This window comes from Humulus lupulus, chromosome 9, assembly GCF_963169125.1.
Source record: "Humulus lupulus chromosome 9, drHumLupu1.1, whole genome shotgun sequence".
NCBI lineage: Eukaryota > Viridiplantae > Streptophyta > Magnoliopsida > Rosales > Cannabaceae > Humulus > Humulus lupulus.
Window position 1 is genome coordinate 8,460,001 of NC_084801.1, and position 14,983 is coordinate 8,474,983.

The 14,983-nt window shown below is 34.9% G+C and overlaps 1 protein-coding gene across 1 annotated transcript; it reads left to right on the forward strand.

The window, feature by feature from the left end:
* The first annotated feature begins 135 nt into the window (after nt 1–135).
* On the forward strand, nt 136–2,928 carry LOC133799395 (disease resistance protein RPM1-like). Its single transcript, XM_062237415.1, has one exon. It carries the CDS (start codon nt 136–138, stop codon nt 2,926–2,928), a length of 2,793 nt encoding a protein of 930 aa, XP_062093399.1.
* The last annotated feature ends 12,055 nt before the right edge of the window (nt 2,929–14,983 follow it).

Sequence of the window (14,983 nt, forward strand, 5' to 3'; positions counted from 1 at the left end):
GAAGCACCAACGTCATCTCTCGTAGACTCAAAAGTCTTCGTTTCTTTATGCCTATAGAAAGATCAGAGAACAGGCAAGGAGATTGAGGTTCCAAAATAAAAAGCAAAACAATCGATTAATAGATCGAAACAAACCATGGCAGAGAGTGTGGTGAGATTTCTACTGCAGAAGTTTTCGTCCTTGTTGGAAGATGAGGTGAAGCTCTTGAGCGGGGTCCGAGATGAAGTTGTTTTTGTGAAAAATGAATTGGATCGCATAAGAGCATTCTTGCGATCTGCTGATGCTAAGGAAGATCAAGATGAAGAAATCAAAGTGTGGGTTAAGCAAGTTAGAGAGGTCGCTTACGATGCAGAAGACACCATCGATGATTTCTTGTATAGATTTGAGCATACCAAGCGACATGGATTCTATGGTTATGTGTGTAAGATGGCTCGCGGGATCAAGAACTTGAAAGCTCGCCGTCGAATTGCCTCCCAATTGCAGAGTATCAAACGCAAAGTTACTGATATTTCTGAGGGGCGCCAGAGATATGGTCACAAACTGAGTAGTACGGAGGTCGGGTCGAGTTCGGGAACTATACCTTGCTACTATTTTGAGGTTAGAAGTGACGCACGGTTGCTGGAAGAAGCTCAACTAGTGGGCATTGAACCAAAGAAGCAAGTTCTTTTGAGTTTTCTTATGGAGAATACCCCTCAACTACGAGTGGCTGCAGTGGTCGGAATGGGAGGGTTGGGCAAAACCACTCTGGTGAGTTCAGTTTATATTGATTCACGAGTAAAGAATCATTTTCATCAACTCCAAGCTTGGGTCAATATTTCACAATTGTTCAAGCTAGATGAAGTTCTGAGACAAATTATCCAGCAATTTTTCAAAGCTATGAAGCTCCCACTTCCTGAAGAAGTTGAGAAGTCCACAGACCCCCACTTCCTAAAGACAACCATTGTTGATTTTCTTAGTGACAAAAGATATTTGGTTGTATTGGATGACATATGGGATGTAAATGCATTGGAAGCAGTGAAAGTTGCATTTCAGAACAACAACAATGGTAGCCGAGTAATGATCACAACTCGTATTGCAGATGTGGCCTCTACCTCTACCAAAGATGTTGGAGGTCAGATCTTAACCTTAAATCCTTTATCTTCTAAAGATTCTTGGACTCTATTTTGTGCAAAAGCCTTTCAAGGTAATGCGTGTCCTACTCATTTGGAGGAAATTTCAAGAGACATCCTGAAAAGATGTGAGGGATTGCCTCTTGCCATTGTTGCAATAGGAAGCATGTTGGCCACAAAGGACATCAACAGGGTTGATGAATGGGAGATTGTTCACCTTTCTCTGCGGGCTGAATTACAAGGCAATACAAAACTGAAAGGCATGCAAGCCATACTTTCACTTAGTTTCAATGATTTGCCTTACCACTTGAAGCATTGTTTCATGTATCTAAGTTTATTCCCTGAGGATTACTCGATTAAACTCAATGTCCTGATTCGATTGTGGATTGCTGAAGGTTTCATAGAAGGAATTGAAGGAAGAACTTTAGAAGAAGTGGCAAATGGTTGTTTCAACGAACTTCTTAACAGAAGCTTGGTCCAAGTGAATGAAAGATATAATGATAGAAGAATCAGAAGTTGTCGAGTGCACGATATTTTAAGGGAAACTATGCTTCTAAAATCGAAAGATCAAGGCTTTGCAGCAATAACTAATAAAGAGAGCAGTAAAAGGCTTCCAGAAAGAGTTCGACGCCTATCTGTGCATGCAGGAACAAATATAGATGCATCGGGGGACAAACAACTATCTCAACTGCGCTCTTTGCTCTTATTCACCAAAGAAAAAGATGTCTGGAATAATTTCATGTCTTCTTTTTCTGACCAGGGTTCAAGACTTGTGAAGGTGTTGGATTGTAGATTTGCACCTACGACTACATTTCCACAGAGTATCACAAAGCTATACCATTTGCGATACCTTTGTTTAAGAGATACAGCTGTAAGTTCAATTCCACCCTCTATTGCGAATCTTCGACACCTTGAAACGATAGACCTCAAAAATACTCTTGTACGAGAGCTACCCAGTGAGATTTTACGATTACAGTGTTTGCGACATGTAATAGTTTATGATTATAGAAGTTTTCCGACATTGCATGGCTTTAAGGCTTTAAAAGGAATGGAATCCCTCTCTTCCTTGAGAAAACTCTTGTGTGTTGAGGCAAAAAAGGGTGAAACTGAGCTTATGGTATCCGTAGGAAGGCTAACACAATTGACGATGTTAGGCATCCTACAACTTGGAGCTGAGCATGGAGATGCACTATTCTCTTCAATTCATGAATTAAAGCTCCTTCGTTCATTAATTTTGGTTTCAAGAACAGAGGATGAAGCCCTTAGTTTCCAATTTAAATCCTTCTCATCTCTTCGATTGCTCCAGAGATTAAGTATAAGAGGTCGCGTGGAGAAGTCACTAGAAGGACTACAAAACCTTACAAACTTGTCTACATTATATCTGCGTGGTAGTAGGTTGCAGGTAGATCCGCTAGAGTCATTACAAGATTTGCCCAATCTAGTATCACTCGAGTTGAGTAAAGTTTGTGATGGGGAGTCACTATGTTTTAAAGCTGGGAGTTTCTTAATGCTCAGAGAACTTTGTATTATAAGATTGGAGAACTTAAGAAGGGTGACAGTGGAAGACAAAGCATTGTCCCATCTCGAACGTATGACTTTGAAGGATTGCAAATTACTGAAGGAAATTCCATCAGGAATTGAACGCCTAAGAAACCTCCAAGAACTTCAATTGATAAATATGGCTGCAGAATTGACAACAACTATGTATAGTGGAAGTCAACATGATAACTACTCAAAAGTAATGCACATTCCAGATGTTTTCATCAGCCAATGGAATATTGAAACGGAACATGATGGTTATTGGCTTTCGAGATGTTAGTTTCATTCTTCTTCTTCTGAAAACTAATGAGCTTTTTTATTTAATTATTTTATTCTCTAGTTTGTAAATTATATTTTTGAAATTCAATCATGAGAAAAATTATTTATATTGGATTATTATGATTTCTATATTCAACCTTTTGAAATTGAATATCACCTCCTATAACATAGATATTCTTGAATTTTAGCTAAAAGAAACATTGAGCTAATCAAAATAAATAACTGCGACCATTTTAATTTTACATAGGTATTGAAGATGTGAGTTCGTGATGAGAAGTGGACAAGGATCAAAACAGAGTAAGTTGACTTTTAATTGATGAATGTTTAATTCAACGATACTTACTAAATGTTTTTGAAGAAGTTAGGTTTGATGTGAAAAAAGTCGAATGTGAATTTCTTCGTAGACCAATATATGATATAATTTCAAGGTTGGTTTCATTATATTTTGGCTGTTATCTTGTTTTTCAAGGACTTTCCAATTCTATTGTGATAAGAACAAAGATGACATTCTATTTGACAAAACTAGTTATCTTTTTATTTGATTAATTGGATTCATGTTCTTTTGAGCCTTTGTAGCTCGTGTTCTCAACTTAGTATGAATATTCTTTCATCGTTTTATGTTCATCGTGTGGTGTCATTGTGTTGGCTACTAGTGTCTCTTTCTAAGACTAAAGAAGTATCAATTTTCATAATATTAGTGTCAATTTATAAATTCATTCTTTGTTTTTTAAATTACAAAAAAGTAAATGAAGATATTACCAACAAAAATATTGTTTCAGTTTCAAAAGTTGTACTTATGTTCCAAATCTAACTTTTATTGTCTGATTCTCATAATTTGTTACAGTATAGTGAGGCAGCTTCCAAGATATTTCTCATAAATTGCTTGTGTGCCATCCAGCAACCTCAGTTGGGGCATAATCAAGTTGTTGATTGAGCTTATAATGATTGGGAGGCACAAGTCCTTTGATGATGATGATGATGATGATGATGATGATGAGGAAGAAGAAATTGATTAAGAGTTTGACATGTTGTTGAGCGAAGTTCTGTGTTTGGGGTCGATTTTGAGATATCTGATTCTGTCTTTTTTGAGACTCACCTTACATGATGTGTTAAAAGTTGTTGTGAATGGTGTTGAGGAGTACAAGAAGGAAGTGAATAAGATTGGAAGACACTTTTGCAATCTGAAGAGGAACAGTTGATGTTGAGATTCTGTAATGTCAAATATCATGTGGACATTTATTGTAATGAACTCTTTTGAGTTCTCATATTTCTTTGAGTGTTATGCTTTGGTTTAGTTTTGGAAGTTGCTTGACAATACCCAAATGGATTTTTCAGTTGTTACATTTTAATTGATTCCTGAGTTTCTTGATTTCTCTCTTGTTTTGCTTTTTCTTTCTTTGGTTTGTGTTAAGGTAAAATATTTGACCTTACTTATGTTGCTTGCAATTCTAGTCTCTTTTGTTTTTTTCATATATAATATATATTGATATTCTAAGTAAACAGATTTTTCATTACTTTGGTAAAGTGCAATCTTCAAATTCTTCTTCAAGCTCCCTCAGATTAGCTTGCCCTTGCCCTGCAAATTTTAATCTATGCAAAATATTTATGCTCTTTTAACATAACATTACATATTCAAGAGATACGGATGCCCTTGAGAGAGACTTAAAAAAGGAATGCATGCATAAGAAGTCTTTTTATTGATAAAAATTGAATTGTGATAGAAAGTATTTTTCATATTCAAATATTCACATCTGATCTAACTTATAGTATTCATAGTCATGGTTGATTCTTAGAATGTATTCTCACTAGTTTAAGTGGTTTGATTTTAACATACCTCAATATCAAAGACTAGTAAAGAGCATATATTTCTCTACAAGCATGGAATTTGTTAAAATTATTTTTTCAGAAAAAAAAAAGGCGCAGTAGTATTAGAGAATAACAGAGTTCAAGATATAAGAAGAGAGATACTTATGTACATTGTTCTCAAGAGTGATATGTACAGAAAGTTGAATTAAAAATAATATGTAGGACTCTGTATAATAATAATAATAATAATAACATTAAGTTTTTGTTCTTGATTCTGAGAACACAGAACCAGACAGTGCCACCAAAATTTGAGTCTTTCTGCTATTATGAATCTCGACTTGTATTTATTAGGTCAATCATGTATATTGTCTGTGGAGATTTAGGCATGTAAATGGGACGGGTCTGCCCCGCCCTGCTTCCGCCCCGCCCCATTTGCTTCATTTAACTTTTTTTTAGAAACATTAAATTATAATTTTAGAATTTTTCCTAAGTCTAAATATATTTTTTTTTATTGTAATCTTTATATTTTATACTTCGTATCAACTACACCATCAAATATTATATTTTATTTTTTTTATTTTAAAACTTACAAAATAAATACAAAAATAAGGATTGTAACGACCCGAATTTGCTAATAGGGCTTAGAGCCTTGATTAGTGTGCCTGGAGGGCAATAAATGGATTATTATGTTAATATATGAATTAATGTGAATATATGATAATGATGCATGTTTAGTTGAGTTAAATGTGCATGTGGGCCCCGTCTGGATGTTAGGGGTATAAATGTGATAACTGTTATAGATTTGTGATATGTCTGTGCAGCACGATCCGAGACAGTCCTGGGGAGCGGTTAGCCAGAAAGTCACAACGGGGTTGAGATTCTGACTCGGGGTGAGTCGAGGGGTAATTTGGGTATTAGATGTGTTATGGGGTTACCGGGATATGGAAATAAATATTTGGAGATATATTTGAGGATAGAATGTCTAGGAGGGAATATTGGGGAAATTTACCATTTTGCCCTCGGGGACGTTTTGGTACCCCGAGTCTTGAGGTAACTGATGGACCCAAAACAGGTATATTTTAAAAATTTATACTCGCAAGCGCACGAATCGTATATGGAATATAGTGTTCGTGTAAGCACGAGATCGAACCCAAATGAGTTGTTTAAAATAAAAAAGAAAACTATTTTAAATCAAAAGTAATAAATTCTAACCTAGCTCCAAAGATTGATGAGTTTTAATATTATGAACATAAAATAAAAGATTGAAAAATAAAGCTATTTAAGAGAATAAAAATAAAGCAATAATGATTTGAAAATAAGTGTTAAAAGAAAAGATTATTAAGATACTAGAATCCACAAAATGTAAGTTTAATAATATTTATTAGTATATTGATTTTTAAGTTTTAGTGATAGTTAAAATAATTCAAACTATCATTTTCCAAATAGATTTATAATTTTAAGCACAAATTACTTCTAAAAAGATAGGATTTTTCTTCACTTTTCAAAATTATAATTTCAAAGCATTTAGTGTAAATCAAACTAATGAAATAACAAATAAATCAATGAACATTATTTATAAGGCAAAACATAATATTTTTGTTCTAAGCATGGATGTGTACAATTTAATGACACATCTTACACAAAGAATATTATGTTTTTGTAAAATAAAGAACAAAGTGCATATTATCTAACAATCCAAAATATGAGATATTAAAGATGAAAGACATATATGAAGAAGAAAAATCCATAAATTTGTTGCATTACAAGGGAAATCAACATACAACATAAATATTACCTAGTTACAAGATGCTTCATCATGATCTTAATAATCTTATGAAAAAGATTAGAAGCACATAACTAGAGTAGAAATTACAAAATAAATGACATACATACTTGCAAAATGCTCTTGAAAAACCCAAAATGGAAGAGAGATTGGTAGAGAGAAAATGGGAGAAAAGAAGATGGTAACCAAAAATTAAGCACCCCAAAAATGGTCTTGAAACTCCATATTTATAGCCAAAGTGAGCTTATTAAAATAATCAATTTAAATTAATTAAATTGATTAGATTAATTAAATAAAATAAATATGGTATGTAGAGGTAAATTATAGGGTGTAATGATGATGTTGTGGTGAAAATGTGTAGAAAAATGGGTAAAAAGTTGGTATTTTAGACAAGGGGACAATATGCAAATTGATGGGCTCAAGAGGTGGCTGATGGTAGCACTTTGGCTGCTGGCTGCTTCAGGGCCGAATTTGGGCTGGGCCGAATTTCTTGGGCCTGCTGGGGAGAAGGGAATGGTCACGGTTGGGGAGAAGGAAATGGCCAAATGGTGAAGGAAAGGCTGGGACAGGTGGCGACAGCTGGCGGAGCCTTCGACTGGAAGAGAAGTGGCATGCGACAGGTGATGGAGAAAGGTTTGGTGAGTGCTTCTTCGGTTGGGAGCATCAGGCGGCAGCTGCTGGTGAGGAGTTGTGGGCTGGCAAGCGTGGGCCTGGTGAGGAGAAAGGCTGAAGATGGCCAGGCGGGCCTGGGCCGTGGGGCTACTTATGGGCCTTTGAACAAATGCCAAAATTTCTTTGCTTTCCATGAAAATGCCATCTCTTTTCCTTCATTTTTCTTGCTTTTCAAGAGCTCAAAAACAACATTCTTCCCTACAAAATAATCATAAACTAAATTAAAATTGAATATTTTCACTAATAAAATATACCATATAACTTTCCATGAAAATATTAATTAAAATTTAATTTACTTAAACATTTAAACTCAAAATTGCATCTTTTTACTCCTAACTTAACAATATTAATTTTAAATAATTAAACTATAACATTTTACCATAATATAACTATAAAAATACACAAAAATATATAAAATCAAAATAAACCCAATAAATTCAAAATTACTTTAAAACTTAATAAATCAATTAAAAACTCAAGAATTAAGCAACAGTTAACACATAAAAAGTAGTAAAATAACTCTATTTTGTAGAGTTATCACACCCCCAAACTTAATATTTTGCTAGTCCTCGAGCAAAAGAAAAATTAAAACATACATTTTTTTTTATTGGTGATATAAAAAGGATTTTCTCAAAAATTGCACAATGAAAATAATTCTAAAAAATTATTATGAATAAAAGTTAAGCTTATGTAATTAATTAAATTGTCAATTTTGCTTTTAAAAATAGGTTTTCATTAAAATTATTTTTCACTTAAACTTATAGGAAATAAAAGTGTTTTTATTATGAAAAATGTAATTTTTGTTACAAGCAGAATTGACCCTATAATTTAAAACTAAGCTTAAGAATTATTCATATTTTTAAGAGAACTAAACTCAAACTCAATCAAGATTTTTATTATTGAAAATGAAAAATATCACCAACCACGAGTGTAGCAGGCATGAAGCGACGTGTACATGTTTGGCCAGCCTGGCTGCCACAGCCAGTGGATTTTGGGAGATGTTTGTGAACAACCCTAGATTTTGTCATTTAGTCGACTTGGTTCAGTTTATATGTTGTAAATATTTCTAAACTGTATTTTGGGATCCTAAGTGTTAAACTTTTATGATTTTCAATGAAATGAATTTATTTCTAAAGTTTTTCCTCTGTTTATGGCTTAGTTACACTGTTTGATCTAAAACTTCGATTAGCGAGTTAAATGCACGTTTTAAACTCACTTAGTAACGACTCTAAGGAAGTAGGGCGTTACAAGGATGAATTATATAAAACATATTTTTCAATATTTATAATTCTTTATAGTCTATATAGAATTAATGATATTCGAAACCACATATAAAATGTCAATTTTACGTACTATGTATATAAGGTAGTATGAGATAATTGAGTTAGAGTATAGAAAAAAAAAAGTGTTCGAGGCGAGGTGGCCCCGCCTCGCTTGAATTCATAACGGGGCGGGGCTACCCCGTCCCACTTGAATTCATAGCGGGACAGGGCGGGGCGGGGCCCCGCCCGGCCCCGAATTCTACCCCGTTTTTACCGGGGCAAAGATGCCCCGTCGGGTCGGGGCCTCGCCCCACCCCGCCCCGCCCTGCCTCACTGCCCAATTTTGCCATCCTTATGGAGATTGTTTCAGTTAGTTAAGTCCTCAACAACTCAGCATATTGTAATATTAAAAGGCTTCAATTAGTTAAGTTAGTTGGCTGACACTTATGATACTGGCCCAGCTATATATTGCAGTCTAAACAGCTCACTAAAGTCAAGTTTTTGTTTTGTATTCGGTTGTATCAGAAAGAGAGTTCTGTTGTTGTATTTTATATCTTTGAGTTTCCTAATTTGAAACTAAAGACTTGTAAGTAGTGTCTCTCCATTGTTGTAGCATTGACTTTGATAAATAAAGACTGCAAGCCAATACTTGGCTGTTCCCCGTGGAGTAGACTAGAGCTCAAAACTCTAGATTGAACCACGTAAGTTCTACTTGTTCGTTTACTTTTCTGTACATTGTTTTCTATTCTTGTTCAGTGATCTATCTAATTTGGTGTTCTTGTTTGTTGTGGCTAATCACAGAAAGAAAAGCAGTATAATATATAAGAGTATTTGGTAAAAACTCAGCTCAAGTCTGAAGCTGAGAAATTCAGTTGTATTTAACAACCACTTTGCTATAATCGTGTGACATGGATAGTAAATGAATACTCCAGCGGTTGACTAGGACTCAGCAGAGAACATCAAATCTTCACACTTCGCCTCAAATGAGAGGGTGTCATCTTCACTCCAAGTTTGTCGACAAGCATTTGAAACCCAGAATGAGAAAGGCTTTTAGTGAGGCAGTCTGCTATTTGATCTGCCAATGGTTTATATCTGACCTCAAGTTCTTTCTTCAACACCTTGTCACGAATAAAATAATGTATATCTCGATGTGTTTTGTCCTCGCATGATAGACCGGGTTTGAAGCAAGTGCTCCTGCACTTAGGTTGTGGCACCAAGCAATTGCCTTTCTAGATTGAGGAAATTGTAGCTCCTTCAGTTGGTTACAGAACACTTTTAGCTTCACTCCAGTGAACTATTCTAGGTGCTAGAAGGAATTGGCTAAACTTATTCATTGCGAAAGATATATATGGGCGAGTATGGCAGAGATATTGGAGAGCCCCTATAAGACTTATATAGATTGTAGGATTATGCATTAACTCTCCATCATGCAGTGACATATGCTTTCCAGTGATCATTGGTGTAGGGACTGGTTTCACATTCTTCATGTTATATATTTCTACGATCTCCCCAATATACTTGCCTTGAGTAAAAAACAAACTAGTATCATCTCTATGCACTTCTATCCCCAAGAAAAAATTTAGTGGCCCGAGATCCTTCAATGTGAACCTATTGTTCAACTTAGCTATAAAACCATCCAACTTTTCTTTATTACTCCCAGTAACAATAATGTCGTCAACATATATAAGTACCAACATTACACAATTGTTTGTTTTGTAGAAAAACAAGGATGAATCCGCTTTGGAGTTTTTGAACCCCCACATGAGCTTCTCAAACGAAGCCCTCGGTGCTTGCTTCAAACCATACAAAAACTTGTTTAACTTGCATACAAAATCTGGTCTCTCCTTGTCTTCAAAGTCTTCGGGTTGTGTCATAAATACATCTTCTTCTAAGACACCATTTAGAAAGGCATTGTTGATGTCTAACTGTCTAACATCCCATCTCCGAGAGACTGCAATAGTAAGAATGACTCTCATAGTGCATGCCTTTATAACTGGACTGAAGGTTTCTCTATAATCTATGCCTGGTCTTTGGTGAAATCCTCTTGCAACCAATCTGGCTTTAAACCTCTAAAATGTCCCATCAGCATTGGTTTTAACTTTAAAAACCCATTTTTTTCCAACCATATTGTATCTGTTTGAATTAGGCACTAGTGCCCACATTTGGTTCTGCTTTAAGGCATTGATCTCATCCTCCATAGCTTTCCTCCATGCATCGTGAGTCAAGGCATCTTGTACACTATTTGGCTATTCCAATTCTGGATTCCATCTTGTTACTGCAGACATATATGTTTTTGGCTTGAAAATTCCATCCTTAGATCTTGTAACCATTCGGTGAGTTGATTTAAGTTTCGACTGGTTGCTTTCAGGTACTGTTTCACTGCCTCTTTCCAGTGAGTTATTTATTTCTTCAACTTCTAAACTCACAATAACATGATCAGTAGGCTCAAGGCTGTGAGGTGTATGTTCACTTACCTCCATATTGTTATTGTCTTGTGATCTGAAGGTGTCATTTGCTGATGCTGCTTCAAGGGAGGATTGCACTTGATCTTGAGTCCTTGGCACACCAAAATAAGAACTTGGTTTTGGCAGTTCAACAAAGGGAAGTTGTGACCATGTAGAGTTTGGTAAATCAACTTGTTTCTCAGGTTCATGAGTGTTTAAGAACCCAGATTTAAATGGATATTCTAACTCGTTAAAAACAACATGTCAAGAAATGTACACCCTACCAGTTGAGCTCAAACATTTACACCCCTTAAAAGACTCACTAAACCCGAGATTTACACACTTTAATGAGTGAAATTGGCATTTATGAGTTTGGTAGGATCTTGTACAAGGAAAACAAGTTGAACCAAAGGTTTTAATGTTAAAATAATCTGGTTTCTTTGAATATAGAGTCTCTTAAAGTGACTTATTATTAAGAACTGGTGATGGGAGCCTATTTATGAGATAAACGACCGTTTGGAAGGCATCTACTGTTGTGTAAAATCGATACGCAAGTGCACATAATCGTAACAAGTAATAAAGAGTAAGTGATATCGTTCCCACGAGGACTGTATATTAAGTACCAAAACTTAATTCCTATTTCTATTTGGCTAACGATAATTGAGTCACAAGAATTAACTAAAATTATAAAACAAAAATCTAAAATTAACTTCAAGAACTGAAAATAAACAACGTTAAGAAAGTTCAATGGATTAAGAACTAGGGCAATCAATTTCATAAACCATCCTCTTTAATTCTTATTAACACAAATCTTACTATTCAATTTTTCTATTGTGATAGCAGGTCAACAATAATAACTTATATTCGTACTAGGATATATAAGTCTCAATCTTATGCAAATTTTCTACATCTCTGTGATAAATAAACATAAGATAGGCATTAAGATTAACAACCCTAAAACTACACAGACCACACAGGTACTCTCGTGGTAATATGAAATCTATGTTTATTCTATTACAACATATTCAATTCTCACTTCTCAGATTTCGAATCAAAATCATATATTTCATGTCAATGGTGATCAATCACTCACAAGCATTATATTCAAATTGAATAAATCACAAGATAAAATTGAAATCATAAAACTTGCATTAATTTAAAATAAAGATTCAGGAGAATCCATTAACACCCTAGAAAAAGAGTTTAGTTCATGACAAGATTCATAATAACCATAGAAGAAATAAAAAAACATCCAAAAATACAGAAAATTCCAAGTAAAAAAGATGAAAACTGTGATGAATTCTTTGATTCCACTTGCAATCCTCCACAATGTGCCTCCAGCCGTCTCCTAGGGTTAATCTCTCTTTAAAACATCATTAAGAAAGCTTTTATAATCCCTAATTAATTATGTGCGATAGGACAAAATTGCCCTTGAAAAATACCCTAAATTCGGCTTTCCGTACGGACTGGCGCCGCGACTCCATATGATAGAGTCGCAGCTCTAGTCCACTTTGCCATGCAGAATCCGTCTCTGGATCTTGTAGCACCGCAGCTCTACTTGATAGAGCCGCAGCTCTAATTCAGATTTTAATAGAGCCTCAGCTCTATCTAATAGAGCTGCAGCTCTAATGCTGACAGTTTTTTTTTCTCTTCTCTGAAACTCTTAGGGCTGCGGCTCTAATTCCAACTTTTCACCAAATCATCAATTTGACCCCCGGTTTCGCCTAGTTTCCATTCCTTAGCCCGTTTAACACCGTTTCTTCAAGAATTAAGTGTTTTTCCTCCAATTTCAAGCTATTTCCTTCATAACCACATTTAATCCTGAAAACACAATAAACTCCGGCATAATATCGCACAAAACCAAATAAAAGACTAAAATTGCATCTTAAAACACGCCATAAAAACATACCAAAACTAGTCCTAACAAATTCCCCCAAACTTATCCTTTACTCGCCCTCGAGTAAAGAACACAACTAAGACTCGATAAAACCTAAACAAACCAAATTGACAACCATTAAAATAGCCTAAAAAATCATGAATACCATTTGCATATAATTCTAAAGAAAAGTAACGTGCCACTTCATAAATTAATCCAGAATTTCAATCAAAATAATTCACCTATTCACTGTAATTCATCGATACTCATGCCCATTCACTCATAACTAATAAATGTAAAGAATTGAACCAATCTATGCATGCCAAAATTCTCACCATCAATCCACTCAACACGATTATTCCATATGCTTGCTATACTTACTATTCTCCACTAATGTAAACAAATACACACTTAAAAATCAATAGGACTTTACAAAGCTTGTAATAGATGGCTTATGTAAAGGTGGATGAGAAGACATTTTAGGCTCAAGTATACCATAAGCATTGAAACCAAGCAACCTATCCCTTTAACTCAACTTCACATCCCATTGTTACTCTTTTTTTTTTTTCAAGTTGACTATTTATTCATCACATTTTTTTTCAAACTACATTCCCCCAAACTTAGATTTTTCAGTAAATAACTTAAGGAATGTAGTTTATTCTGAATTTTTAATTTCTTTTCTCCTTTTGTTTCTTTCTTCTTCAATCTTTTTTTAAAATGCACTGAGTAACCACATATTTCTACATATGTCCCTTAAACATTCACTCCCCCTTCCAATCAAAAGATATGTTTTATGCTCATGGTATAGGACAAAGGGAATAATGAATATACATATACAAGTATAGGCTCAAAACATGTGTTAAACAATGAAAAAGGTCAATTGTACAGCTCAAATAGGGTAACTAGGGATAAAAATATGTAAGGGTTAGCTTGAAAGGCTCAAACATTCCAAAGATGGCCTATATCCTCTTCTTAAGTGTGTATTTTTTAGGATTTCGTCTCAAATAGCAAGCAAGCAAATTCTAGAAAAATTTCAACTTGTACAATCCACAATCCAAATTCAACATGCATATACAAAGTTCAATTCCCACATTTACAACTATGAGCAATAGTTCAAACAAGTATCCAATTAACCACAGTGAAGTGACAAAGTATTTCAATCAAGCACACAAATTTTTTATATATGCACAACTCTTCCTTTGGATTATACAACATAGCAATCATTCAATCTCATCGGTAACAAATTATCAACTTGGTTTACACTCTAAAAACCCCGTGAAAACTAGACTCAAACACAATAACAACTAATACTAAACTTGAAAAACAACAAATAATAGCAAAGCTAAAAAAAAAAATCCCTTCCCCCAAACATAAGACTAACATTGTCCCCAATGTTAAACTCAAATGAAAAGAAGAGACATACCTGGAACCTCAGAGCAAAAGATTAAAAGGGAGGAGGTGGTGGAGGTGGGTACTGTGTTGGATAAGGCGGATACAGAGGTGGAGGAGGAAAGTAGTCTTGCCCCGCATCATTTAAGGACCATCGATTGACCAGAGTATTTAGACGGTCCACATGAGCTACCTCATAATCATACCTGTGACCCATGTATTTATGCATCATCTGATGTTGCTGGACCATTGTTGACTGTGATTTTAGCCAACGACGTAAGAACGTCAACTACGACAAGCCTTCAAGAGAATTATAAACGACAACAGACAGTTTTTATCAATGAAAGTAAATAACGCAAGATTTTATAGTGGTTCAGCCCCGATAATCGGTAATAGCCTAATCCACTTAGAGATTTTATTACTGTATTCACACTCAAGATCAGATGAACCAGTGTCAACTGAGTTTCTTCAGTGCAAATATTCCAGAATACAAAAAAGGGGTTCTCTCTCAGGGAAAAAACACTTTCTCTCTCTAGAACACAAGTTAACTCTTAATTTTGCCAAAAGTCCTTTTACGATCCTCCCAACTCTCTATTTATAGACCTGGGATTCTCAACTGATATCCCCTTTCGATGGGGATATTTCATTATTCACCTTATATTTATATTACAAAATAAATGTTTAAAATACAACTGATCCCTAAATTCGAGTGAGGAGTGAGAGATTCCCGGATGCTTAGACCAATTCTCACTGAAGTCGTTTCGGGAAGTTTGACGTAGTCTCTCATGCATGTTGATTACTCTTCAAGCTTTTTGTGGGTCAAA

What these genes read in the sequence shown, in the direction of transcription:
- LOC133799395 (XM_062237415.1), top strand. Translation starts at nt 136, where the DNA reads ATGGCAGAGAGTGTGGTGAGATTTCTACTGCAGAAGTTTTCGTCCTTG.